The following is a 27,568-nucleotide window of genomic DNA, read 5'->3' on the forward strand; positions in this document are numbered from 1 at the left end:
CGACTGCTTTGTACACATGCTAATTAAAAGGACTCCAAAGCTCAACTCGTAGGTTGCTGAAAATCTGCAGTCATTCAGCAGACATAACTAGTAATACTATTTTTTTCTGGATATAATTCTAAGTATTTTGAAAACCAACATAGAACACACATGAACTAAGGTCATTGCTACATGAAAATACATCTTTAGGACTTAGAGTATAATACCATCAAATACGCAATTGCTAACTAGTTGTTCAATACAGTATTGGAGAGGGGAACCTATTGTAACAGTAACAGAAGGAATTGCTGCTTTGGGGACTTCTTTACAATTGTGAAATGCTGTTAATAGAATAAAAAGATTACTGGAGATTTTAAAGAAGAAACATGGGAGTTTTGCGTGAGGTTACACCTGTTCAGAAATTGTGTGGCAACAGCTCTGTAGTTTAAAACAAATACTTTTGTAACTTTCAGAGTTTTCCTTTATTTTACACAACATTTAATATTTCTCATCACATAGCTGTTCTCAGAGAAAAGTTAAGAGGCAAAGAAATACTAAACTTTTCAAATCTCAAGAATCTTTCAAGGGTAGAAGCTCAGAATGACCACAGCAGAGTGGTTCTCAGCACCATGCTTAGGGCCACCTCCCTGCCCACTTACTCATCATCACCTCCATTAAGTGTGTAATGTTGGGCTCATACAACACGTTTGCAATGAAGCCTTGCAATAGCTAACAATTGCACGCAAAGAGACTAGAACTCCATGAACAGCCAGCTCCTCACTGGTCCCAAACTGGTAAGTTTTAAAGCATTTGCCCTGACACATACTCAGCAAAGCTATCAAGACATTTTTGTGCAACGCTAGTCACAACAGTTAAGCGGGTGGTATTATTTAATGAACTTTTCCACTTCCATTGTACTCTTCCTCATTCATCTCTTTTCCAAGCTGAAAAGGCCGTGACCTCCTGAAAACCCTTCTGAAGAGAAAAAAATAAACCAAAAAATCCCAATGAGGATGATCTTTTCAATTCTCAACATATCCTTTTTGAAAGCCTGGAGCTACACGCTGTAGTTAAGATGTAGTCCCATGATGGATTAAGACAGCAGTCGAACCACTTCCCAGTTTGTTCTCTGCTAACTCTCTAAATAATGCTTCCTGTTCGTCCACAGGTTAAGAGATTTTTATACATTCATTAACCATCCACAAGGGACACCAAGATGCTTGTTTTACATGATCACAGCTACTCCAGAGCTCATGGTTGGACATGTATTCAGACTAAGTCACTAGCTAATTGAAAGAGCAAAAATGACTGAAGTGCTCTAATTTTACCACGAGATAAACTTACTGAGATCAATTCAGGTACCGTAAAACAGATCTGAGCTGAAGTTTTACTGCAAATATGTTTTTTAGGTGGATTGTTTTTACCAGGGTGGATTCTTTTTGCCTAGCTGATGTGTGTTAACTAATCAAATTAAAATAAAATTAAAAAAAAAAAAAAAAAAGAGAGCATTTTAGCATTGAAGACCAGTTCTGTATGACCTAAGCTCTGACACTTAGATCTATAAATGACCCTGACAAGATGTGAGGGAACTGCAAATTTGACACAATGAAACAGCCAGAGACAGCAGATGCATTCAAGAGGCTAGAAAAACAGGCTCAATCATTTACCAGCTGTAATTTGAAAAGATTAAAAAAAAAAAATTTACAACAATCAAATGCCTAACATCAGCATCTTAGGCATAAATGTTGTGTTACTGAAATATTACAAAGGCACCCGGTAAACAGTATTAATGCAAAATGAATTAGCATTAAAGAAAAAAACCCCACTCTCTCCTACATTTTATAGCCTCCCTCTCTTCCTCCAGGGAAAAAAAAAGAGTAAGGCTGAGGGACACCGAATTTTTTCAATACTTCAAAAGCTACTGCATGGAATAAATCCCTAACCTTCTGACGTGTTGCTCTCTGTTGCTGGAGTTGTTCACAACACATACTTCCCTCCTGTCCTTCAGTCAGCTGAACTCACAAACAAAGAGGTTTAATTCAGTCAGAGAGTTGGAGGTATTAGGCGTAAAGAAGATAGATCTGTCACCTCCTGACTGGCGAGCAAGGTGGTACTGTCAAGAGCAGCAGACAGCAGAAAGAGAAAGATGGCTGAGAATGGTTTGGATGTTAAGTGTAAGTCGCTGGCGTAACATTCAGGTGCCATCAGTAAAGTCAGATCCTCGGGCAGGATTCAGAGCTGCCTTAACACTCCAGCAAGCTGAAAAACCTTGGCAATCGATCACACAAGAGAGGCCAAATTCCAAAGCCAGCTGGGATGGGTAAGCAAAACTGCACCCACTGTACTAGCAATATCAATCGATGTGATGGTAGAAAGTAAAACTCTGGAAGTGGTGGAGGAAGGGAGAAGAAACGCAAGAGAGCCTAGGCCTGGGACATACAGTGGTCATGGGGTCATGGCCAGTCAAGTGGTACAGCAAAGCAACATTTGAAAAACACAGTTTGCATATTCAGAAGAAAGCAACCTGTTTTCAGCAAGTTTCAAGCCTTTCTCGGAGGTGATCTGCCTTTTCTTACTGTCTCTTTGTCCACTAGCACACAGAGTTTAATTTTCTTCTGCCAGATCATTAATTGTGACAGGCTCAACCAAAGAGCGCTCGCTGCAATACCCTAAAGGGTATCACCGAAAGACGACGTCACTCGCCGTGTACCTGCACCCCTTGTTTACAACCAGTCAGTCCACTTCCAGTCCTTGCCTGCCCACACACGTTACTCTTCTCAAGACTGGGAGTCCTCACGCAAAAACCCTTTCCGAGACGCCAAGGGATGCTACCACACCCAGCGCCTTCTCCTAAACCACTAAACCACGGCTGCGAGCCCAGGATGACTTCTTGTTTCAGGCAGCATCGCTCCGACTCCTACCTACAGTCGGTTTTAACTCTCCCGGGAGTATTTCACACCTCCCAACGGACCGCCATCTTCCAAACACCACTAAACCCAAATTTCGGTATTTTCGGAAATAAGGACACCCCCCTCACCCGCTTTGCCCTTCCCCGGCCGCCACGGTTCCTCCTGGGCCCTCTGGAGATCATCCCCCCCCGCGTCGCCTTCCTCCTCTTCCTCCTCCTCCTCCTCCTCAGCGGCTGAGGATGGCTAGGCCGGGCCAGGCGGCCCCTACAGACCCCCGGGACCCCGCAGGCACCGCGAGGGGCGGCGGATGGGATCGGGATCGGGATGGGGATCGGGATTGGGATAGGGACGGCGGGGTCTTCCCTCCCCGCCGCCCTCACAGGCGCCGGGTTAGGGGAGGGGAGAGAGGGGGGGGGGGGCGGCGCCAGCCTCGAAGCCGCCCGCGCGCCGCCGCCACGCGCTCCGCCGCCGCCCCCCGGCTCCCTCATTGGCCGCCGGAGAGGCGCGTGACCGCCGCCGTACCCGGAAGAAGAAAGGAAGGGGGCGGGGAGCGGCTGGCGCGCGCGTGTGGGGAAGGGTCCGGCGGCGGCGGCGGCGGCGGGTGAGGTAACCTCCTCTTCATCCTTCTTCTCTTCCTCTTCCTCCTTCTCTTCCTCCTCCTCCTCCTTCTTCCGCGGCGGTAGGCGTGCTGGCAGCCGGAGGCAGCGTTCCCAGACGGGCCGGCAAGCCGGCGGGGGCCGCCCCTCCCGCCCTGTGCTGGGCGGAGGCAGCGGGCCGGGCCGGGCCGGGCCGCAGCCCCGGAGCCGTGGGGCAGCTTGGGTCTACGGGGACACCGTCTCCCGCCGGCAGCATCTGCAACGGGGACCGTGAGCACCGGCGCTGCCCCGGCTGCCGGGGTTGGTGCTGGGTTTTTAAGGACGATTGTAGTCTTATTGAAAACTGGGGGGGGGGGGGTCTCTGCGCCTCCCAGAATAAGGGCCGAGGCAGCCTGACTATCCGTCAATTCGTAGCCTTGCCAGTGTATTTATGGAATAAAACCCCACTAGCGTTCACACTTGCCGGCGTTTGGTCCGCGGCAGCGGTCTGCCCGCCTCCTGAAAGGAGCTGTACCATCGCGGTGTAAAAACGCAGACAGAACGTGGCGGCATAAAAAACGTTTCTTGTGGAGTGCTTGAAAACTCACCCTGCTGCCTTGCCAAGAGCTCTGGGAAATCCAGTGATGGAAAGCTGGGAATTTTGATTTTTAAGCAGGAACGTACAATTTATACTACTTATTCCTCGCTAAGAGTGAAATTACAAGGCTTCTCTTAAGCACAGGAAAAGCCTAACCTAGAACTCAGTTGGTGCACCCTTGAGGATGCTCTCATTGTTTAGCTTGGGTTAAAAAAACTGACTCAGGCCAAGCTAAACAAAGGTAAGCTTACACCTGGGGATGTTCACTGCCAGTGACCTCACTGTGGTATGCAGCTTCATCTCCTGTTGCCTGAGGCCACGTATCTGGGAAAAATGGTGAATGTGTAAGAAACTTAAACGGCTCTTCTCTTACTGCATTGATACTTTGAGCTGGGTTTGTTGTGGGCTTCTTTTGTTTAAGCAAGTTATGAACATCTATTACAGAGAAAGATGTGATCAGTTTTATGCAAACTGTTAAAATTTTCTTCTTTTTCTAGACATTTTTTCACTGCTAAAAAGAAACTGCAATGGCAAGTACAGTATCGGTCACTTTCCTTGTATCATTTTCCCTACTACTCTGTGAAAGTTATCATCATGGAGTGGAGACGGCTACTGTTGTGCATACATCGGAGAGAACTTTTCCAGAAAAGGCGGCTGGCGTTAATATTGACTTGGCAGGACTAATACAGAAGTTTCACCTTCAAGAACTCTTTAATCGTTATGGAGAAAACAACTCTCTGTCGATTGATGGGTTTAGAAAACTGCTCCAGAACATAGGTATAGATAAAATGAAAAGGATTAAAATAGACCATGATCATGACCACAATCATCACCTTCATCATAATCATGTTTCGTTGAGTAAAAACTCTGAGAAGACTGTTTGTCCAAACCATGAATCTGATGCTAACAAAGACCACAGGAACAGTCACTCAAAGGAACCTCATAAAGTAGAGAATATAGAACATCGGCAGAACTTTGTACGCAGCAAGAACACCGTTAATGAAATAACAGCATCTATCATCGCTGCTCCCACAGGTGGCCACTCTGAATTACAGCATGGGCAACCTGGAGAAGTCAAGCTGGTTGCTCGTTTAGGTCTGACCAGCTCTAAAGCTGTTAATGTCACAGTGGGCAGCAATGCAACCTGGCTTGCTAACAGCAAAGCAAATGAATCTCATACTTCTCTGAAGGAATCAGAAAGAGGAAGTTACCTGTATTCTAAACTGAAAAACCAAAATACCCAAGAGGTGAGATTGATTCTGCTGTATTCTTGGGAATCCAGATCCGCCTGGAATGTTGTTGTGGCTTATCTGTCAGGTGCTTATCGTTTAACTGGGTACAAGCTTTGTGGTGTAACGGTACTCATAGCAAAACACACACAAACGGCTCTCCTTAAAACAACATGTTGAAGGAATTTTATGTTATGTTCACAAGCTCAGAGGAAAATACATATGCAATCTAGTTATTTTTAATTTTCTAGTTTTTCCTAAAGAGATATATGTACTTATATTAAGTATAAACATACACTTGGGTTTATGTATTTATTATTTTTAAATATTACTAAAAATGAAAAACACTGCAAATCTAAAACTTGCTGTTCTGCCTTAAAACCAGAATCTGTCTTGTTTTCCTACTAATGTGGTGAAAGTAAAAAAAATCTAGTTAAAGTACTGTCATTCTTATCAAAGCTGCCTCACAAGTGTTAGATAATCCTATAGCAGATAGTGTAGAACTGCAGGGAAGTAACTGGCACCTTCCTCCTTCAACCCCCTCCCTCCCCATCTTCTTCAAGATTGTATGTAGAGACCAACTGTAAAAAAGATTGCTGCAAAATGTTATCTATAACTTTAAAATAGTAAAAATTAGTGCTGATAAAGTCTAAAGTTCTGTTGTAGTCAGTTTGCTTACACAATCAGATCCTTCTCCATTAAAGGCTTTAAAAAGCAAGTGTCTCTCTGTGTTCTTAACGTATGCAGCCATGCCAGGTAATTCAGAGTGGGTGTTGTGTATCGTGTGATTGTAGGTGCTGAATTCACAAGTTGTTACTGTGTTCTGCATAGTCGAAGCACAAGTATTACTGTTACTTAAACCCAGCGAGACCATACATTGTATGGTGGGGAACTCTCTACTGGAGGAAGCATATGCAGAACACGTTCTGTACAAGACTTTCCATAGTAATCACTTCTATAAAATGGTATTTAACCTTGTTACTACTTCCTTGTGTGGCTTCTCAAACTGAGTGAAAAGTGTTAGGCTTTTTCTATTTGCACAGCAAAGCATCTGACCCCTTGTGCTGAGAATGAGTGATAATTAGGCGTCATCTTACCAGGAGTCCCAAACTAGCTTTCTGGGCCAGAAGGGGGGTGTGGAGGTACAGTTCTTAATTACCATTGATATAGCTGTTTTCCTGTGGTGCCACTGCATTTCAATGAAAATAGGATGTGCAGTCCTCCTGAGAGATATCATGGTATTTTGGTTCTGGTTAGTCTTTAACGCATCTGTCTTTTTACAGTGCTCCAGTGCGTCAAAACTGATGCAGTCCCATGGAATAGGCACTCAAGTATTGTTGACTGCTACAGAATTCAGTTACCTCTGTCCAGCTCTTATTAATCAGATCGATGGCAAATACTGCATAGTCCATGCAACTAGTGAAAAAGCTGAAACTGCTCCAAAAAGTTACTCTCTGCAAATAGGTAGGTTGTTTTTTTAACATGGAATAAAAGCTTACTGGAAACCCATTTATGTTGGTTATAAATTTAAGAAACATACTGCAAAGTTGAAAGAAATTTGTAATTTTCTTTTGGCACTTGACCACGTCTAGAGAGAAATCTTTGTGGCGTACCCTTTGTTAACATCCGATTAATCAAATGATCAGGAGTGTTTGATAACAGGAATGTTAAGCAAACAAAAGCTCATAAAGCTGTTATTTACTCTTGTTACTTTTTTCTTTTTTTCTTTTTTTTTACCAGCTTGGATTGGTGGCTTTATATCCATCTCCGTCATCAGTTTTCTCTCCTTACTGGGTGTTATATTGGTACCACTGATGAATCGCGTATTTTTCAAATTTCTTCTAAGTTTTCTTGTGGCATTGGCTGTGGGGACTTTGAGTGGAGATGCGTTCTTACACCTCCTTCCACATGTAAGTATTAATTACTGTTTCATTCATTATTTCAAAGCAGAGAATTCGACACCTGTCTGTACTTCTTAGTGATAATTTTAATCCCTATTAATTAATACCTATTTGATGAGTCATTTCTCAACCTTGTAAGGTAGATTATTTGATGGAAAGGTTTCCCGTTTGGAACTGTTTGTATTATTCATTTCACAGTCCGTGCAGTGTAAGAACTTCACACCATTATCCCTCAATCTATTTCCTGTTCTTAGTCATATATGCTGCCAAATCACTCATTGTTCCTTGCCTGCAAGAATTTGCATAAATGTTTTTAGTCACTTATTGCAATGCTGCCTCTTTATTTTCTTTTTCCAGTTTAATGAACTTTATAGATAGCAGAAATCTCTCACTGTACACTTTAAATGTGGGATAGATAATCCACTATTTTCTGTTAACAGCCACTTGTGTTGGTTGCTTATCCATTGTAATTTTTTGTTCAGAATCAAGCATTTCTGAAGTCCTGGGAAAACGTTACTTGATAGACTTTGGAGTTACATATTGCTGTTATGTAATATGGACAGTAAAATGGGAATATGATTGCTAAATTTCTACCTTTCTTGAAGATCTTAAACAGACATTCCCCCCCCCCCCCCGCCCCGCAAAGGTAACCCCCCGCTGGTTGTTCCAGCTTTCAGATGAGATGGATTAAAAGGACTGCGGATCCTGTGGTGGTTTCTGAGCCCTGCCTGTAATTCATTGGGTGCTTCTTTTTCCTTTCGGTTAACTTTGCATTTGCTCTGTGAGGTTATGTAAATCTAAGTGTGTGAATGAGGTGTCCTAGAAGTTTTTCAATTCTGAACATATCAGTAGCTAGTGAGGAGGGGAAGAATGTCAGACTTCCTTTAAAGAAGGAAATTACTGCCAAGTTCCTTGTAGAAAAAGGTGTTTGACATCTGTGAGCTGTCTTAGATGGGAAAGTAATTGGTGTGCTGGCTGTGGCTACTACTTAAAATGCAGTTTCCTTGACGGTGTCAGGAGTTTTTGTGGGGACAGTTGTACATCTTGTATTGAGCAGTATGCATGTAGCTTCAGCAAGAGGGTGAATACGAGGCCTACTCTCAGTCCTTGCAATGTTTTTTCCTGTGAACAGATTTCTTCATTATTTTTTTGGTTTGTATACCAGAGCATTTACCCCATGAAAGTTGTTAAGTCTCGACTCCAGACTTGACAAAAAGAGCATGAAGAATACTTTCTATGTTTCTTATGTTACCAGTTCTTTTGAATATAATGACTCTGCACGTTTGGTTCTTCCCTTAGTCTCATGGAAACCATCACCATCACCACGAAAAACCTCTGCTTGAACAAAACAAAGGCTCTATGTTCAAACATCTTGTTTTTCAAAGTATAGAGGAGAGTGCTTACCTGGATTCTACATGGAAGGGACTTACAGCCCTTGGAGGATTGTATTTCATGTTTCTAGTGGAGCATTTGATCACTTTAATAAAGCAGTTTAAAGACAAGAAGAAAAAGGTAGAGAAACTATTATTTTGAAGCTATATTGTATTGCATGATCATTTCTGAATACACATAAAAAAATTTGGGGTATCATATATCTGTCTGAATTTAATAGTGATTGCTGACTTGATTAGTGTTATAATTTCATTTATATTAGTGACACATATACTTTTAAACTACATGGTAACTTTTTTGTGTGGTCCTGTTACAGAAGAGCTCTGAGCTATTTCGTAACCAGACATATATATGTATATATATGTATAGTACAGGCTTGACACCACAGTGAACTGTTTAATAAGCAAACATCCAATTGCACCCTTTGTTTTAACAGAGTGATTTAAGAAGTTACTGTTCATTAATTGACTTCCTTCTGACAGTCAGTTATATAATTGCCTTGAGATATCTGAACTGTTTTTATTATTATTTTAATTCTCAAACTGGATGAAGTAAGATGGCCTTATACAGTTATTGTACTCCTGTTGAGGAGGGCACTTGCACAAAACGGGTAAGGGTGGCAGTAAGTGCTTACCTAAATAAGCATCCAACTGCACTGTAGAAAATGACTTCATTAGATAGTGTTCCATTTGGAAACAGTCTGCCAAGCCCCTCGTTTCTTTCCTTTCTCTCTCCCCTGAAAGAGCAGCAATACAGCTTTCAGATTACTATGCTGGTTTTTATGTGGAAGTTAAATAATAACTGAATTTTAGCAGTCATAAATGTTGGTAACTCGCCAATTATTGGTAACTGAGTTCTTTAAAGACTAGTCTAGCCAGGAATAAAAAATGATGTAAAAGTTGACTCAGTAAAAAAGATACAGTAAAAGCTGGTGATATCTTAAGCTTTGCTTGAAGAAAGCTAGTAAACTACTAATTACTTAGCTTAAAAATAGCTGATTTCTAGGGTACCACAATGACTGATAATCTCTGTTTAGTTTTATTGTTAAATTGGTCGTTAAGGCAGCAGTCTCAGAGCAGATGCCATGTAAGCTCTTTGACTTTGGTCACAGGATGTTGTGTTGGCATGGTTTATACTGAAGCTAAACTAACTGTGAGCTACAGGATTACTTTGCCTCTCTCTAGTTAAATTTATTTGCCAAGAGAGGACACGAAGATTTCCAAGCAAAGCAAGTATTTTCTGTGTCCTTCTCTTAGCTACTGGGAATAGATTTCCCCTTAGACTAGTTACACCCTTCTAGATACTGAGTCACTGATCATGAATTGTGATACGTTAGTGAGCAATGATTAGAGATTTTACTTGTTTTTCCTTCAGTACACTAGGAAAAAACGTTATGCTGGCATTAGAATGGAAAAGAATTAGTGGAATAACTTCTCAGATGAACCCCTCTGCTTATTCCGCATGCAAAAATGTAGGGTATTTATGCGTGTGGTTTCATTTGGTTTTCTCCTATGGAGCCTGAGGAGCCTTTGTCGTCTTATTGTACTTAGCTGAGTTTCTAATATTCCTCTTCTGCACTCTTTATATGGCTTCCATGTTGTCCTCTTTCTGTGCAGGCTGCATAAATGTTGTGAATATAATGTTGCTCATGTATATCCTGAAAAATAAGTAAAATATTCATAACTACAGTATTTTCTTTTGGAATAAGAAAAAAAACGAAGATGATGGAGAAAGTAAGAAGTTTTCAGCGAACGAAGAAAAGCTAGATACAGATGATCGTAAGTCTCAGTAATATTGTACTTACTGTCGTTATTTTGTGGCAGCACTGTTTAAAAAACACCTGACTGATGGCAGCTCATGGATCTGCTTCTTACTGTAGGTTGGATCACTACCTAGTTGAATTCTTTTCACAAAAAAAACCCATCTGTGCATTGATATGCAGACGACTAGCTGTATTGGCTGCCTTCCTTGAAAAAGTATCGATAGGTTGGAAGTAGCGAATTCAGAGTTTTGAAACCTTAAGGCTTTTAATTCTGGATTTAACAGCAGAAGTTGAAGACGTTCTGTGAAGCAATTCTTGGCTACGCCTGCTGCAAATACAGCTGTACCTACTTGCTTCTGCACTTCTCTTTAGACTGTTAGATGTTACATGCGTGATCCATTATTTAGATTTCTGTATATCTTGAGTCTGGATTTTGTTATTTAGAGTATGTATTTATTTATAAGGTTGATAATCTAAAATCCTAGAGGCTACTTGAAGTATTTGGACTGCAAATGGTCATGTGTCCCCAAGATCATGCCGCAAGCCAAAACACACCTCACTAAATACTTGTTAGCTGTTGCAGCCAAAAGAGGCATTCAGCTTTTTAGAATAATTTTATAACCAATGAAAGAGTTGTTGGTAATGCAGGGGGGGGGGGGGGGGGGGGAGTTGTATTTGTTCATTTAATTGCAGGGGAAGAATTTAGCAAGTTTTAGGAGTTAGTTAAAATAACTAACCTTAGTGTGCCACTGATGTTTATATGAGGATGTTTCATGGTCTGTGTTGATGACTTTATTTTTGAGTGTTTATTTTTCAGGTGTTCAGACTTAAGCTCCGGTATTTATATAAGTCACAGGAGTTTCCAAAATTATCTATAACATAATCCTTTTCTGCATTCTTATTCATCAGTCCTAAAATGAATAAATGGCATATGCTTTCCAGGCACTTTGTCTTTCTGAAGCAATTGAACTAACAGCCTTCATGCTGTGAAACTGGGACATAGAGCCTTATGCTGTTTTGTTTAAATTGCACTGGGTCTTAGAGTAAAAGCTTTTTTACCTTTTCGGAGGCATTTGTGGCCATAATGTAGGGGCTGCTTCAGTAGTAGGGGACAGAAACTAAAAGTTTTTCTTATTTTGATCTATCAGGAATTATCTCAGAAATCTGATTAAAGAAAAATAAGTTGTGGAAACCCTTGGAAAAAAAAAAACTTCTGGTACAAGAAGCTGGGGCATCATTCCCAACTTCTAGACTTACTAGTTTTTTCTTTACTGCATCACTTGTTTATTGTATCTTTGCTGCCTAGGTGATTTTAAAAATGTGTAACATTATACTCTGGGTTTTTGTAACAGGGCCTGAGGGCTTTCTAGGGACAGACTCTCAAGATCCATCGCCCTTCATTTCTCAGCAGCCAACGGTACAAGAAGAAGAAGAAGTGATGATTGCTCATTCTCATCAAGAAGAGGTTGACAATGAATATGTGTCCAGGGGCTGTAGAAACAAATGTCATTCTCACTTACACGATACTCTAGGACAGACAGATCATCTTAGTCATCATCACCATGACTACCATCATATTCTGCATCACCATCATCATCAGAACCATCATCCCCACAGTCACAGTCAGCGCTACTCGCGTGAAGAACTGAAGGATGCCGGGATAGCAACTCTGGCATGGATGGTCATTATGGGAGATGGACTACACAATTTTAGTGATGGCCTAGCAATCGGTAAGTGTTAGCTTGGACACCGCAGCTTTGTTGTATGTGAGGACTATAAGTCTCCTTGCTGTCACTTACCTCTTTATTAGGAACATAACTGGTGGATCTTTGAAGCCTGAACTTTTATCTGATAGCAGCTCTGAATGAATAAGAAAAATCTCCAGTTTAACAACCTGCAGATCAGTGACCAATGAAACAGAAATTACGTGCTTACAGCTATGTTTCTTTAGGAGATCTATAAACTTTGCTTTGTTTCCTACTTTTAGCAAAGTTAAAGCTAACATTTTTTAAAACTAAAGCTAGGCTTATAAAACAATATTTAGGACTTAGAGCTGACTTTGTATTTCAATGCCTGCAAGTGCTCAGCAATTTTTGTTTTTAAGACAAGCTTGTCTTTTTGGTCACATAAGTAACCGTTTTTTCCACTTCAGTCAGGCCACTAGTATCATTGGCTTCTTTCTATCTTTTTCTCTTCTATCTTCTCTTGTTAGGCAGCACAGTCAGGTTCTGTACTTTGCACATCTGGCTTTGCCTAAACTAGGCCCTGGTTACACATCATGTGTAAGTTTCCCCAGCAACTGGTGAGTAGGGAGATGGGACCCTGGTTTCAATCTGCTTTAGCCTGAAGATTACCCAAATGGATTAGGCAATATATATGTGTGATTTTTGCACTGTGGGAGGTAGGCGTGCATTCATTTTTACTGTAAAATGAATTTGGTCCAAGGCATTGTGTTCTCTAAGGTGCTTTTTACACTTTTGCATAGCAGTCCTGTCACATCCAGATTCTCAGATCTTACCATCCACTGAAGAGCAGCATTGCAGTTCTTCCTAGTGCTCGTACTAACCTTCCAGAGAAGGTCCGTGCTGCTTTTTGTATCCTAGGAATGTGTGAGTAGAGCATTAATTAATAGGACATTAGTTAGCTATTACCTGTCAGAAATACGATTCATGGAGAAGATGCCAATAAAGTCACTATATGTTGCCTTTATGCAGATTTTTGGATTAAGAGTATCTATCTATATCAATTAAAGGCGTGTAGTGTAAGTAGATTCTTTCAGATGCTCAGTGTGCTGTGCTCAGTCTCTCTTCTTGGAAAAGTATTTAAATAAAAATTATTTTCTTAAACACCAGTCTTACTCTGCTCAAAATCTTTTTCTTAAAGTTGATTGTAATAGTCCATTTTTTGTGGTTTGTTTGGGTTTTTTTTAAATTTAAACTGATATAAAGTTATTTTACATGTAAATGGAACATTTATCTTTTTGTTCCTTTTTTTGTTCATGTCCCTGTTTTTCCCTTACATGTTGTAGTTCAGTCTTTTTTGACAATGCTTCAGTGAAAATATTTCTTTTATCATAAAAATAACATTGAATATTATGGTTTGGATTTCTGGCTGGGAGGTCAGGTTTGAGAACTCCCTTGTTTTTTTTTTCTAGGAGAGCTAGACTACAGGTATTTTAAATTTAAAAGGTTAAAGTGAGTCATAGAAAGTGAAGTAAAATCAGTAATCTTCAGTCCTTATGCTAGTCTTTCGTCATCTTGACTTTAGTATTTAAGACTAATCTTTACAGGTATTGAATTAATTTCCAGCTCGTATAGCATACTGGGGTCAGTTCAGTGGTATCAGTCTTTCTGTAAATTTTATTGTAGAAACAAGTTCATTCTTGTTTGAGGAGAAAACCCAGTCATAACTATTTTTGCACAGCAGTATTTGCAGTTGTTCAGATTCAGTCAATTCAAAGTATAATGTGAAGAGACCTTCTGATTTAATCTCATTTTTGATGAAAGTTGAAGCACGGAATGTAAATTTCCAAGCAGATCAGTGCTGAAAATGTGGTAGAAGGAGGAGGATTTGCATACAAATGACATGCAGAATCAATTACCTCTTAGCATTAGGGAGATTTGGGAAGGAGCTATGACTTTATAGTTATGAAGGGAAAAGTATGAGGAAGGTTAATAAAGGCTTATTGAACAAGTGAGAGCAATAGCTTTTAGAAGTCCTGCTGTGTAGCTTGTTTAGGCTAATGGAAATGTGGGTTTCCTTCAGTTCTGGATGTGCTCAAAAGTATTATGGAAAAACATCGATTTGATGATGTTGTGAGGATGCCGATACTACTTGTCTAGTATCTTGCCTGTATTTAAATAAAGATGTGAATGCTTCTGTGAAGAATCCTCAAATCTGTTGTCCTAATTCTGTAGGAATAAGATTTAAAAGTGCTTATTTTTCTATTAAAGCATGGAACAGTTGCATCTGACTGATCTTCTGTGATTTGAACTTTTCTGTGTAGCTTCAACTAAATAACTAAAATGCAGAACACTCTTTTTACACTAATCTTGTGTATATATTTTTTTTCTTTAGCTCTTTTTTGAGAGAAGTGATGTCTTAAAAGTATATTTTAAGATACCGTGACACTATTAAATCAACTTCTTTAGAGGGGATAACACCAGATATATTGATGTAGTCTTGAATTTGTTAATGTTTCAAGACACTTTTTAGCAGTGACAAATAGATATTCCTGTTATTTAAGCTTGTACTTCGGCTGCTGTGTATCCATACAGTATGTGGCCATATCAGCTACCTAGGTAGGTACTTTGCAAAGCAGTTAGGTTTTGTCTGGCTTGCCTTTGTGGTCCCAAAATTAGATTTACCATGTGGGATTAAGCTGGATTCTTGTATTTTTAGTTGTCCTCTAACAAGTGATAAGACTGGGAAAATATTGTACAGAGACAGTAACATAGAGGAACTTGTAGATTATTGAGGATGCAGGCATGGGAGAATGTAATTACCTTCTGTCTTCCTCTACTTATCTAGCCTCCTCAGAAACTGAAGCCAAATTGAATGCTGATGAATTCTCCTGTCTTAGTAGGAGATAACTGTAGCTATCCTGTCTGTCTCAAAATCTGATTCCAAAACTATAAAGCAGTATTTGGAGGTGGGGGAAACAGACCGATACCTAGAAAAGATTGATAGTGTTCACTAATAATCACTTTTGCTAGTCAAGTAGCAGTAACTCCTGTCACTTACCTGTTAATTACTGTGTAGATTCCTATGACTGAATGTTTTAGAGTGCATTGGAAAACACTCCTGCTGAAGGCTCAAGTCAAAATCGCTTTCATCTTGCACACTGTGCATGTCTGAATTGGGCTTCTCAGATAGAGTCATAGAAACGGGTGCCCTCTACAGGTCATCTAGTTGAACCCGCTGCCTGAAATGGCCCTTGGAAACACTAGATTGAGTCAGTCGTGGCTTTGCACAGCCAAGCCTTGAAAATCCCCACAGATGGGGAGATTCCACCATGTCTGTGGCTGACCTTTTCTAGTGTTGCACTACTGTTTCTTAATAAGGAAAGTTTTATTTATGGTCCAGCCCAAAGCTCCCAAATTGTGATTTGCAGCATCTCCCCCTGTCGTGTCATCTGTCACTACTTTGAAGAGTTATGCTCCTTCATATTTGTGACTGCACTAAAAGTACTTACAAGCTGCTGTTAGACTACCCCTCAGTGTGGTGGAGAGGGAGGTTAAATATACCCAGCTTCCTCAAGCTTTTAGGCCTTATGCTGTAGACCTCTGATCATGTTGTCAGCCTCTGTTAGACAGTATTCATATCCAGGTTGAACTGGGGCACCCCAAAGCAGACAGAAAATCCCAGGAACAGCCTCACCAATGCTTAGCAGAGGGGGATAAGAACTTAGTCTGCTAGCCTTGCTTCTCCTAAGACTGCGTAGTTTGTGGTTCACTGTGCTTGCAATGAGAGCACACTGTTGGCTCATATTCAACTTGTTGTCCATCATTATCCTCATGTCCTTTTCGGGAAGGCTGCTATTTCAGCCAGTCAGTTCCTACCTTGTTCTAATGCATGAGGTTATTCTGCCCCATGTGCAGAACTTCCATGTGCAGAACTTCTCACTTTTCTTCTTTGAACTTTGGCCTAGTTGATTTCTGTTGGCCTAGTCTTCAAGTTTACCTTGGTCTTTCTTGTCTAAAGCTGTAGTGCTTGATGTGTCAACTCAGCCCTTACTTTCTTCCCCGTGCCTCTCAGTTTAGCGTCATGTGAAAATTTGCTGATGGTGCAGTCTGTGTCATCCAGATCATTAGTGAGGATACTGAAGAAAATGGGTCGCAGTATTTGTCCTGGTGATCTCTACTTGTTACAAGCCCGCCATCAGGCCCTGTTAGCCCAGCAGTCCAGCCAGTGTGCAATCATCTAGCTGTCAAGCCTGTACTTCCTCTGCTCCCAGATGAGACTGCTGTAGGAGACAGTGTCAGAAATCCTACTAAAGTCAAATTCTGTTATATTCGCTGCTGTTGCCATCTCTGTAGTCAGTTATTTCCTCAAGCTGGGTCAAGCATTTGGAGAGGGATTTGAAGAGGATATTCAACATGATCTTTCCAGGAAATGAGTTGAGGCTGACTGTTCCCCGAGTCCTGTTCTTTGCCTTTCTTAAAGATGGGAGTAATGTTGTCCTTTTCCCAGAGTTCCACTGGGGTCTTCTATAGCCATGGTTTTCCATAGATGTGACTGCAAGGCTGCATTCTACCATCGGTCAACTCTGTCAGCACCCTTTGGTGAGTCCCATAGAATCATTTAGGTTGGAAAAGACCTTCAAGATCATCGGGTCCAACCATCATCCATGCCCACTAAACCATGTTACTGAACTATGTTATGGAGTACCCCATCTACAAGCTTTTTGAATACCTCCAGGGATGGTGATTCATCCCAGGATGCATCTGAGCATTTCCATTTTTTTTTCTATGTATCTCTAAACTGTTGCTTCTCTGCTGTTTGCTGTCCCTTTCTTTCTGGAATGGTGCTGGGATCTGCGATCTGGCTTTGTCTCTGAAGACTGAGATGAAGGCAGTCCTGGTGCTTCAGCCTCTTTCTATGTCTGCTGCTTGGTTCCCTTACCCATCCATCAGCAGATGCAAATTTCTCCTGAACTTTGTTTCTCAGCTAGCACTGCTGTAGAACTGTTTCTTGTTATCATTGGTGTCTTGTTAGTCTTAGCTCCAGCTGGGCTTTGGTCTTCCTCCTTTTGTTCCACTGCTTTTATCTTTCCTTGTTGCCAATCTTTGTTTCTATTTCTTGTGTGCTTCCTTTTGGAGTCTTAATTCATTAAGACACACTCTGCTTAGCTGGGTGCGTCAGGGTAGTTCATTTGTGCACTCTGTTAAGCGTACTTTGCAAATCAGCTGCCTCTTCTGGGCACTTTTCCTCCGATTCCCAGGCTATTCTAACCTGCAATTCCTTAAGTAAGTCAAAGTCTGCTTCATTAAAATCTAGAGTCCTAACTTTGTGTCTTCCTTTCCCAGCCTCCTTCTGTATCCTGAACTCAGTTACCTCATGCTCACTGGAGCTCAAGATGCCATTTTTTGCTATATTTAACATCAGTTCTTCCTCGTTTGTGAGCAGCAGTTCAAGTAGAACTCTAATACTGGCTGGCTCTTCTATCATTTGTATTGGGAAACCAGTGCCAAATTAAGGAACATCCTGGATCGTGTGCCCAGTGCTGTTACCTTCACAGCTGAAAACTCTCATGTGAATGGTGATGTCTTATGTGGTTGTTCATAGGTAGCCTTATCCACTACCTTTTCTTGGTTAGGTGGTTTGTAACCATATTCCTAGTGTTACTCTGATCTTCACCAAGAGATTCAATAAACACAAGGAACTGCATTCATACATAGTTTTATACTGGAGCTCTGTGCGGTCAAGGAACTCCTTTATATAGATAGGCAAAAAAAAAAAAAAAAAAAAGACTTGTGTTTGTCTTTTCTAGGCAGTCTGTATCTATCCGTGACAGGCCAAATGAGCTTTGGTGGTATCTCCACAGCATCATCAACGCAGGCTCCAGGGAAGCAAAGGACTTCCCTGGGCAGTAGCTCTGGTTGGCAGGTCTGCCTCTGCCCTCTATCCTGCATGAGAGGGAATCTCCTATCGCTAAAAATCTTTCCTTTCTTTTTGTATTGCTGGCCCTAACCTGATGTGCTGAACAAATATTCTGGGCTAGGCAGAACTCATTTATCCTCTCACTGCTGCCAGGGTCATGACCATATTCTTCAGATTAGCAGCTGCAAGTGGGGGAGGAGGGTTTTTCCTGGTGCCAGGCTTTGCCATTTTCAAATTTTACCCATCTTGGGAGTTCATGTTTCCTTTTCCAGTGCTGCTTTGGTCCTGCCTTCCTCTTTAGTCTGAAGGGGCTTGGGCTCTTGCCTCTGTAGAACCTCTTCTGAAGACCTTCTCAGTCCCCTGTTGATCATCGCTCATCCAAAGATGCCGGCTCACTACTTCTTGCGTCTCCTTCACTGGCTGCCACAGCACCCATCCCAGAGGTAAAGCTGCTGCTGTTGTCACTGCAGGCAGGAGCATCAGACACTTCTTGCAGATGAAGACCTGGATAGCAGTGTCCACCCTCAGGAGCTACATCTGGGTAGAGGCTGCTGGAGTACTGGGGGTGGCGATCCCAGCAGAGAGAGGGGATTGTCTCCTGTGGTCTCTTCTCCGTTGTAGCTCTTCCTCTGTGAGGAGTACTCCTGGGTCCCTTGCGTGCCAACTACTGCGACATGGCCTCGTGCCTCTTTGCTTATTGGCAGCACCTTGTTTGCTGGCACGCTCCTGGTAGCAGCTGAAGAGGAAGCTGGACATGGTTCTGCTGCACCTCAGTGAGACTCCCCCAGCAGCCGGGGACCTCCCGTGCTGCGTGTGAGCTGCGGTTCAGCTCTTCAGCCCTGCCGTGTGCTGCTTCCTCCTGAGCTGCTGTCAAATAAAAAGAATAGCAAGCAGCAGAAGGAGTGGAGAAAACAAGAAAGATGAGGACTGTTGGACTAGTTCAAGGTGTTTTTGTGGTTTTTTTTCCTCCACTTAAAGTATGATAGTTCATTTATGTGCAAGCTGCCTAGAGTTCACGATCCTTCACTGCTGATTTCATGTGACTATATAGCCTCTCTTACTGTTGAATTGGCTTCCTTTTTTCCACAGTATGACTCTTCTGCCCTGTTTTCGGCTGGGATAGAGTTAATTTGCTTCCTATTAGCTGGTATAATGTGGTTTGGATTTAGTATGAGAAGAATGCCGATAACACACTGACGTTTTCAGTTGTTGCTAAGCAATATTTAGCCTAAATCAAGGATTTTTCAGCTTCTCATGCCTGGCCAGCAAGAAGGCTGGAGGGGCACAAGGAGCTGGGAGGGGACACAGCCAGGACAGCTGACCCAAAGTGGCCAGAGGGGTATTCCATACCATGTGACGTCATGCCCAGTATATAAACTGGGGGGAGTTGGCCTGGGGGGGTGGATTGCTGCTCAGGGACTGACTGAGCATCGGTCAGCGGGTGGTGAGCAATTGCATTGTGCATCACTTGTCTTTCTTGGGTTATATTTCACTCTCTTTTTGTTATCTTCCTTTTCCTTACTATTTATTATTATATTTTACTTTTTATTTCAATTATTAAACTGTTCTTATCTCAGCCCATGAGTTTTACTTGCTTTCGATTCTCCTCCCCATCCCACTGGGGGGCTTGGGGAGAGGGGAGTGAGCGAGTGTCTGTGTGGTGCTTAGTTGCTGGCTGGGGTTAAACCAGGACACTCTGAGGCGGTTGAGCTGCCTTCTTCCCTTTGTATCTTTAAAAAAACCTGTCTTTTCTGACAGTATTTCCATTTATTGCATTTTTTTTGAGGGGGGGTGTGTTGTTGAAAGGTATTGGGCTTAGTTCAGAAATAAGATAGTGAAATTTGGTTTGTTTTGACTAATTGGAGGATTCTATGTTGCTTCTGATTTTGAAACTTACAAATCATAAACAACTGTTCAGTTAAAGTTTAAATGGTTCCACAAGCATAAGAAAAAATTGAGTGAAACTAATGTCCTAATCTGATACAAGCATATGCAACAATGCTTCTGCATGTCATGTCTGAATATGGAGTAATGGGTTTGTTTTGTTTTGTTTTTTTTTTTCCTGTCTCTTCATAGGAGCAGCCTTTACTGAAGGGTTGTCTAGTGGTTTAAGCACTTCTGTGGCTGTATTTTGCCATGAATTACCTCATGAGCTAGGTAAGACTCCAATATTTCCATATGCTGCAGGTATAAGTACTTACAGGTGCACTTTGGAGAATTATAAGTGATTTCACTCTGTGGCACAGTAAAAAACTTCCTCTGTGTCAGATTGTCTACCCAAGAATACTTTTAAAGGCTGTTTATTTCGTAATTGAGTTAATCTTCCTTTTTAAAAATCTAAATATTTCAGCTACTTTGTTTAAAACTCAAGCGTCTCTTGCAGTACTTACAACTTGTTTGGTATAGTTCAATTGTAGTTTTTATTCTCCTTAGCAACATAAATTGTGAATTGCAGGAGAATACATGTCAGAATTTGCTTTTCTCCCATCTCTCTTTAATTTTATTCTTGTGCTGTTAAAAGGCAGGTCACAATTAGTCAAACTCCTTTCTGCATAACACTTCCTGCTTTTTCATTAAGTCTTGCAAAGAACTGCTGTAGCTCTAAATTAAACTTGGAACTACTTAGAAATCTTGTGGAAATAGTTTGTCTTTCAAGCTCAAGTGATTTAAATTCATGACCATAATTTCTCATGGGAATACATGTGTCTTACATTGTAAGTTTAGCATTTGGCCCTTTTGCAGGGCAGCATGTGAGAATAGGATGTAGCTGCTTAGTTTAACTCGGAACGAAGCTGATCTTTCCAATTGTCAAATCATTTTGAATGTGCAAGTGGTATTTCTTTCTTAGCTGTCATGGATACAGTCATACCTGGTGTATAGAAAAAGGAAAGAGCAGTTTGCTTGCACTTTTTAAAGGTTTAAGACCCTAGAGAGTAGAATGTTCAATTTCATTTAATGGAGCTTGTAAACCAGTATGTGTATACATCGAACTATTTATTAAACAGTTTGATACATTCGTCTGTCTGTACAATAACCTTATACAGAAATACATTACTCTGGAGAAAACACAGCTGGTTTTATGACATGGGAGGAATTGAGTCTTGTTCATCATAATATAAATTCCATGGGAATTGTGGAACTTGTATTAATTACATATACTAAATGTTGTTAGTACAAATATACAAAATACATTCATGTTACGAATCTGATAATTTTAGATTCAAATGTTCTATTGGTTTTGGAAGCAAGAAAAATCTTTAAAAATTTAAATTATGCTCCTTTAATCAGCACAGAAAACTTGATAGAAATACCTTCTTTAACAGAGGACATGAAGTGGTGTAGGAATACTGAAACAAATGGGACTAGCTGAGGTTAGCTGGGGATAAAATTGGATCATTCTGTTGTTAATGCAAAACAATGTTTATAACGTACCAGTTCATCTTAATTGCAATATCTTGTGGGAAAAGCTGTTGTAACAAATTACTCAACTCAGCTTTGAAGATTGCTTTTGTTTACTTTAGCTGGAGAGAACTTTTTTTTTTAATCTAGAATCCATTTTATTTCCAAATAATAAGCTTATATTATTTTACTCTGGTTTAGATCTAATTTATCTAAACAACAAAAAAAATTCCATTCTGAATTATGGAAAACCTGCTTCTGGCTGGTAGTCTTATCATTCCTTCAAGTAAAAATAAGACTTTAAGGATCATTTACAGAAATTAATGAAGAAATTATTTCTAAATTTATGAAACAGCTAGATTTAAAGTACAAAGAGTAGTTACAAGATAATAAATGGAATCATCACCATTGCTTTATGCGATTAAGTGGGAATATTTTATTTTAGAAACTTCTTTGGAATGCTCATGCATATCAAGTACTGCAGGATTTTACAGCGTTGGTTTAAATGCAAGCTACACTAAAAGCTGCTTCTTCTAAAAACCCTAAGACTTTAAAGTTATAAACTTACAATGTTTGCTGCTGTGTTGTTCTTCATGTGCGCTTTTTAATTTTCTGTCCCCCAGTGATTTGTGATGTTATGAAGGAAAAAAATAAGGCAGACAACAGTATAAAAATAGCTTAGTAATCTTGTAAGTAAGAGGAGAATTCACGAATACTGCAATAGTTATCTGAGGATGAAAACTTTGTTTTGTTTTTTCCCTGTTGTAGGAGATTTTGCTGTACTTCTAAAAGCTGGTATGACTGTCAAGCAAGCTGTGCTTTATAATGCTCTGTCAGCTATGCTGGCCTATCTTGGAATGGCAACTGGGATTCTTATCGGCCATTATGCAGACAATGTTTCTATGTGGATATTTGCACTTACTGCTGGCCTGTTCATGTATGTGGCTCTTGTGGACATGGTAAGTAGCTAGACCTACTTGAATTTTATATAACATAGTTTAAGAATTAATGCGAATTATATTTTGATCTCAAAATAAATTCTTCCATTTTCTCTCCGTCACCTTTTTCTGCGCTTGAAGGCGCTGATGAGTACGCAGTGCAAGTGCTTAGTTAAATGTTCAGGTGGAAGATTGCTTTTATTTAGATTACTGTAGTAACGGAGATTGTTTCTCCCTTCGTTGTTAAACAAAGGCAGTTAGCAGCAGTAAAAAATTTGCTTCTGACAGTGGCTAGTATAGCAGGTAGCCAGTAAGACTGCAAGTTGCACACTGCCAGCGCCACCAAATGCGCTTCAGCTTTTGTATTAAATCATTACTGCTTCTTGGGACCAAGACAGAATTGTATTAAAATCTGTACTGTACCTCAGAAGTATGTTTGTACAGAAGTATAAAGAATTTGGTGTACGTTCGTGAAAGCTTAACTGTCTTCTTAAGGATATAATTCTTGGTGTGGCTTGATTAAATCAGTTGGTAAATAATCATATCTTGAGTAAATGGCTGGCTTAAGACATCAGCATAATTATCATGAAAACATTAGAAATTGGAACACTGCAGATTGTCTCTAAATACGAAAGTAGACTCTGATAATGTTCATGTTGAGTGACATCTGATTCAAGGAGTAGCATTAATGCAGTCAACAGGAAGGACTAGAGGAGTAAGGCTCTGCTACCTCATGCCTCATGGTTGAAGAACTGCATTTGAAGTAACTGTTTATTTTGAAGGCGTTTAACATTTTCTTGTTTGTTTAGGTGCCTGAAATGCTACACAATGATGCCAGTGATCATGGATGTAGCCGCTGGGGGTACTTCCTGTTACAGAACGCTGGGATTCTGTTGGGCTTTGGGATAATGCTGCTTATCTCCGTATTTGAACATAAGATTGTATTCAGCATAAACCTATAATCCTGGTTGCCAGGAAAGAGAGCTTGGTGTTAAATTATAAGTGGTAGGTTTTTTTTCTATTAAATTCCCCTAATGGAGAGGTACGTTTGATATAGACTAGATATTTTTATTCGTGTGCTTTGTTGCCGTGTCCCTCCCTCCCTTTTCCCCCGATAGAAGTGAACACTGTAAAGGTTTTTTTTTTACTTAGGGTTTAGCATGCATATGGTACTGTGGAAAGTTGTACTTAGTAAAACATGGTGAAAGTGCCAAATCTATTAAAGGAGTATTGTTCGGGGCAGGGGGGGGGTTAGGGTTGGGTTTTTTTAGTAAATTTGTTTACTGTATGTAACTATATATAACTCTTTTTTTTTTTTTACTTCAATGGTTTTGTTGGTTTAAAGAAATAAAACGACAGTGGTTTTTATTGTAGCACAATCAAAATCAGTGGATACAAAGAACAGTGAGCAGTGTAAAACAAGAAAAAGATGTTTAATGGGTAGCATGTGTTTATATTGGTAGAAACTCATCTCTTCTGCATCCACCTAGTTTACACGGAGTGGCAGATGAGTCCACTCCATCCTTTTTGCGGTGGTTCTTTTCTCAATAGCTTGTAGATTCTTTGTGTCTTATCCCAGTTGGTTTCTACTCCAAACAAATTCTTGTGAAATCCCGTTTTGAGTGTTTGCACCAAATGTTTCACTTGCTTCATCCCCTCTGATGTGAGTTGCGCTTCACTGATTTCTCAAATCAGGAACAAAGTACAGCTATTAGATTGTAAAAGCATAGCTCTAGCTCTAATATATGTGAATTCCATCAAAAAGACTTTTATTCCTTGCAACAACTAAAGCCGAGAAGTCTAAAATAGCAAAATTTCTTTGACAGCATATATAGGGAAACAGCATGTTAAGGATAATTATAAGGGTATATGTAAGTATGTAGTTTGAGCTTACAGTCTTAATATTTTAACCACCCTGGAAGTAACTGAAGGAAGGAGAAGGATGAAAAAGACAATGGCAAAATAAATAAATTATGCATTTGCAGGGAAGGTGAACATTAGACAACTTTTATATAATGAATAAGTAAGAGAATTTATGCTACCTTAACTAGCTAGCTTTAAAAATCACAGAAACAGAACAATTAGAACTTATTTCTGATCCAGCTTTACCACTGTTTTAAATCATCAGCTGAATAAGAAGCTTGAACAAAGAGGAAATGTCCATATTACCATGTCTGACAGGTTAAAACAGCCTGGCCTATGGTGGTCTTTCATACAATGAAAGCCAAAACTACTCTTATCACCTCAGAAATAGATGCTTGGAATGAACTGAGAGGTTTTGAGGGTTTTTTTCCACTAGTTAAGAAATGGGGATCACAGAAGGTTCTGCAGCTAGTGGCATATTAGCTTTTCCTCCTCCTTCAGTCTTCCCGCAGGTTAACAAGATTGAGATTTAATCTTCGGCCCACAGTGATGAAATCCTGTTCCTTTGAAGTCAGGGGGTAGAGAAAGGAATACTTCCTTCAGCTCTGCTAATGCGCCCCGAGGGGAGCACTCAGCTGTGCTGGGGTCTTACCAGCTCCCCCAGATCTGCATGTGTATGAACCTCTGTATCTCTTTGCTTGGTGAGCAGTGGTTTGGAGAGAAGAATGGACTTCTCTTTTGGAAACACTCATTTTCCTCCTCCCCAGTTTAAGTTTCCATCACTGGAAGGTACTCTGGTGTTGGGCTTTCATCTCTAACAGGAACACTGACAAAATATAGGTGCGTTCCCTCCCTTCATCAAGCACTTTATATTTTGTGTGCCTTTTATTCTGTGCTGTTGCATTTTGATTAAGCCTCTAGACTTTTGTTAGAAGCACACATCTGAACAGAGTCGTCGTGCCATGGTACGATAGCCATCTGCTACGTTTTTATAGCATCTCCTTAATCACCCATCCTGTGCTCTTTTTACTCTTTTTCTTATAGCAGTCATATTCTAGTGTTCCCAAGCTGGAATTAGTAATATCTCTGAGTGTGATGAAAAATGGATGTAGATCTACCCATTGCTTCTGTAACTTCCATACTCTTAAACTGTTAGCTTATTTGAACTCTCTGAAGAGAAAGTGAAAAAATTGAAGTTAGTCTGAACTCTTATGATACTTCTGCCCTTACCTGTGCTATGTTCATTTCTTGACTTTGTTGTAGCTAAACTCTACCTAAAACCCACCTGCTGATCTTCATCTTTCTTTGCTACCTCGGGTGCTTGAATACCATAATCTTTGGCTTGTTGAAAGCTGTTTCATTTCTGGCATGTGCATGTCGCTGCTTTCTTTAGAAAACAAGTAAGTTCAAAACAACCATGCAACCATGATGCTGACACACGTACACACACTAAACCTGTCAAAACGGGATTTTTTCATGCCTTGACTACTGCATCTCCCTATACTGACCTCCCGTCTTGGCAGTCCCACCTCATTCCAGATCTCTCAAAATGTGGCTGCTTTTCCTCTGGAGGTCTCTTCCTGATGTCTCGCTATTGCAGGTGAATGTGTCACCCTTTGGAGTGGTCTGACTGGACCCTGACCTGTCTAAATGAGTCTTGCCTTTGCTAGGGTAACGATGATAATCATCAAAGCTGACGTGCCTCAGTTCGTGCTCCTGTACTGCTCCTCACGAGCAAGATGCGTTCCTGGGCAAAAAAATCAGTAAGATTTCTCCCCTCCTTCCCTCCAAACCGTTCATCACAGCTCTGTTCTGCTGAAACGCAGTATCTGAGATGCAACCTCACTGCATCCTAGTGGGGTTTGTAGGGCTTGGGCACCGTGTTTACCAGTGGTCTGGTAAACCACCATAAATTCAGTGTGCCCATGAGTCCTTAGCCTTCTGCCCCCCTGCCCCGGCCATTACAGGAATCAGGCATGCTCCATCTCTTTGGTCATGAGGTATTTCAGACTTGGGTGAGCTCAGTTCACTTTGAATTTTTTACTGGTGGTTTCTGTTAGCCTACAACCTTAATAGCTGCTAGTTCAGCTGGACTTCTTTTGTCCATGTGCTTGGTATGACGTAGGAAGCAGGCATGTAGCCTAGTGTTGCCCAAGAGATTTTAAGATCAATGTCTAAATGATGGAGATAAACCTACACATTTCAGTCAGTGTTTCCACTGGGTTCTTGGCTGGCTTCCAATGTAATTGACTGACATTAAAATATCTGCATATCAAAACACATTGCTAATGTAGCAACGTGAAAAATAAATTGCCTTTAGAGCATGTGGGCAGAAATGGTTCGATAAGCTAGACATGAGCATATCCCACCCATTCAGTGCTCTTTGATCTTTGAGGGAGAGATGTCCATGATGGACAGCTGTCCAAACTAGTAATTGACTATAGACTGAAGTCTGCTGTAGGTTTGTACCAGCAAGATGACAAAAGTGGGGTTTTTTTTCTTTTCTTTGTCAGCCTTATAAAGTAGAACCGTCATCTGTTGCAATGTACTCGCATTGAAAATACTCACGCTGTGGGAAACCGACAGGGCAGAGCCTCTAAGCAGCCTTTTATTTTTATGTGTATATTTTTCTGCCTCAGTTTGTAACGTGCCTGGCTATTCCGGCTGATAAGTGGAGGTGTCTCTGTTTTGTGTATCTGTGTTAATTATGGTACAGACCTTAATTTCATATGCTGTTACAGCTGCCTTATTTGGTGCCTGCGCTAGATGCGGGTAAACAGAATAGGCAAATGGTGCTGCAATAAAAGTTTTGGGTTTTGTTTGTTTTTTTGACATGTTCTTCTAATGTTTTTGGCCTGTATTTGTACAGAAAAGGTGTCGTGTGTAGTCGAGAGTCAAAAAAAGGTGTGGAAATTCTCATCTGCCCAGCCTCTGGGTTGAGGTGCCGGTACGGTTTCTCTGCTCCTTTGTGGCCAGGGCACTCAGAGCGATGCCAGGTGTGTTGCAGGAACGCAGCTCAATTGCGTTTATATAAAACGCAGTCAAGGCTAAAATGGAATTCAGAGTGGCTCTCCTGCTGCCTGAGAGACCAGCATAGCTAAAATTTCTGTAGAAGAACCGGGTCGTTCTGTTTGCCACAAGCAAGCAGCAGAAAGATGTTTTCATGAAAATGTGCTTTTATTTAAAATACCTTTTTTTGGTGCATACAGGATCACTGTAGCTGTTACTGTATTGCTGCGTGCTGGAGAAAATAAAACACTGAACCAAACTGCTGTTTTTTGAGTGATGTGGTTAGGGTCAGTTACCTCTTTGATTTCCCTTCTCGGAGGGGAGGAAAAAAAAAAAAAAATTAAATACGTAAAATTCAGTTTCCTCACGGTTGGTAAAACCGACGGCCTCGTGCGGGAACAGCTTCCCGAAG

The 27,568-nt window shown here is 40.7% G+C and overlaps 1 protein-coding gene across 2 annotated transcripts; it reads left to right on the forward strand.

The window, feature by feature from the left end:
- The first annotated feature begins 3,399 nt into the window (after positions 1-3,399).
- Positions 3,400-27,415, forward strand: SLC39A6 (solute carrier family 39 member 6). 2 transcript variants are annotated; one of them, XM_030012246.1, is made up of 10 exons: positions 3,400-3,494; positions 4,559-5,308; positions 6,574-6,754; positions 7,031-7,200; positions 8,491-8,703; positions 10,292-10,361; positions 11,698-12,075; positions 20,024-20,104; positions 22,115-22,305; positions 23,094-27,415. In XM_030012246.1, exons 2-10 carry the CDS (start codon positions 4,589-4,591, stop codon positions 23,244-23,246), a joined length of 2,157 nt encoding a protein of 718 aa, XP_029868106.1. In that variant the 5' UTR covers positions 3,400-3,494; positions 4,559-4,588; the 3' UTR covers positions 23,247-27,415. The 2 variants fall into 2 exon arrangements, with proteins under 2 accessions (XP_029868106.1, XP_029868107.1); XM_030012247.1 differs by having other exon boundaries at positions 3,414-3,485; positions 4,557-5,308.
- The last annotated feature ends 153 nt before the right edge of the window (positions 27,416-27,568 follow it).

The sequence above is a fragment of the Aquila chrysaetos genome, chromosome 4 (genome assembly GCF_900496995.4).
Source record: "Aquila chrysaetos chrysaetos chromosome 4, bAquChr1.4, whole genome shotgun sequence".
NCBI lineage: Eukaryota > Metazoa > Chordata > Aves > Accipitriformes > Accipitridae > Aquila > Aquila chrysaetos.

Coding starts and splice junctions, on each gene's coding strand:
- SLC39A6 (XM_030012246.1), top strand. CDS start 4,589: ATGGCAAGTACAGTATCGGTCACTTTCCTTGTATCATTTTCCCTACTA. Junction 7,201..8,490: donor TCTTACACCTCCTTCCACAT/GTAAGTATTAAT, acceptor TTCTTCCCTTAG/TCTCATGGAAACCATCACCA. Junction 22,306..23,093: donor ATGTGGCTCTTGTGGACATG/GTAAGTAGCTAG, acceptor TTGTTTGTTTAG/GTGCCTGAAATGCTACACAA.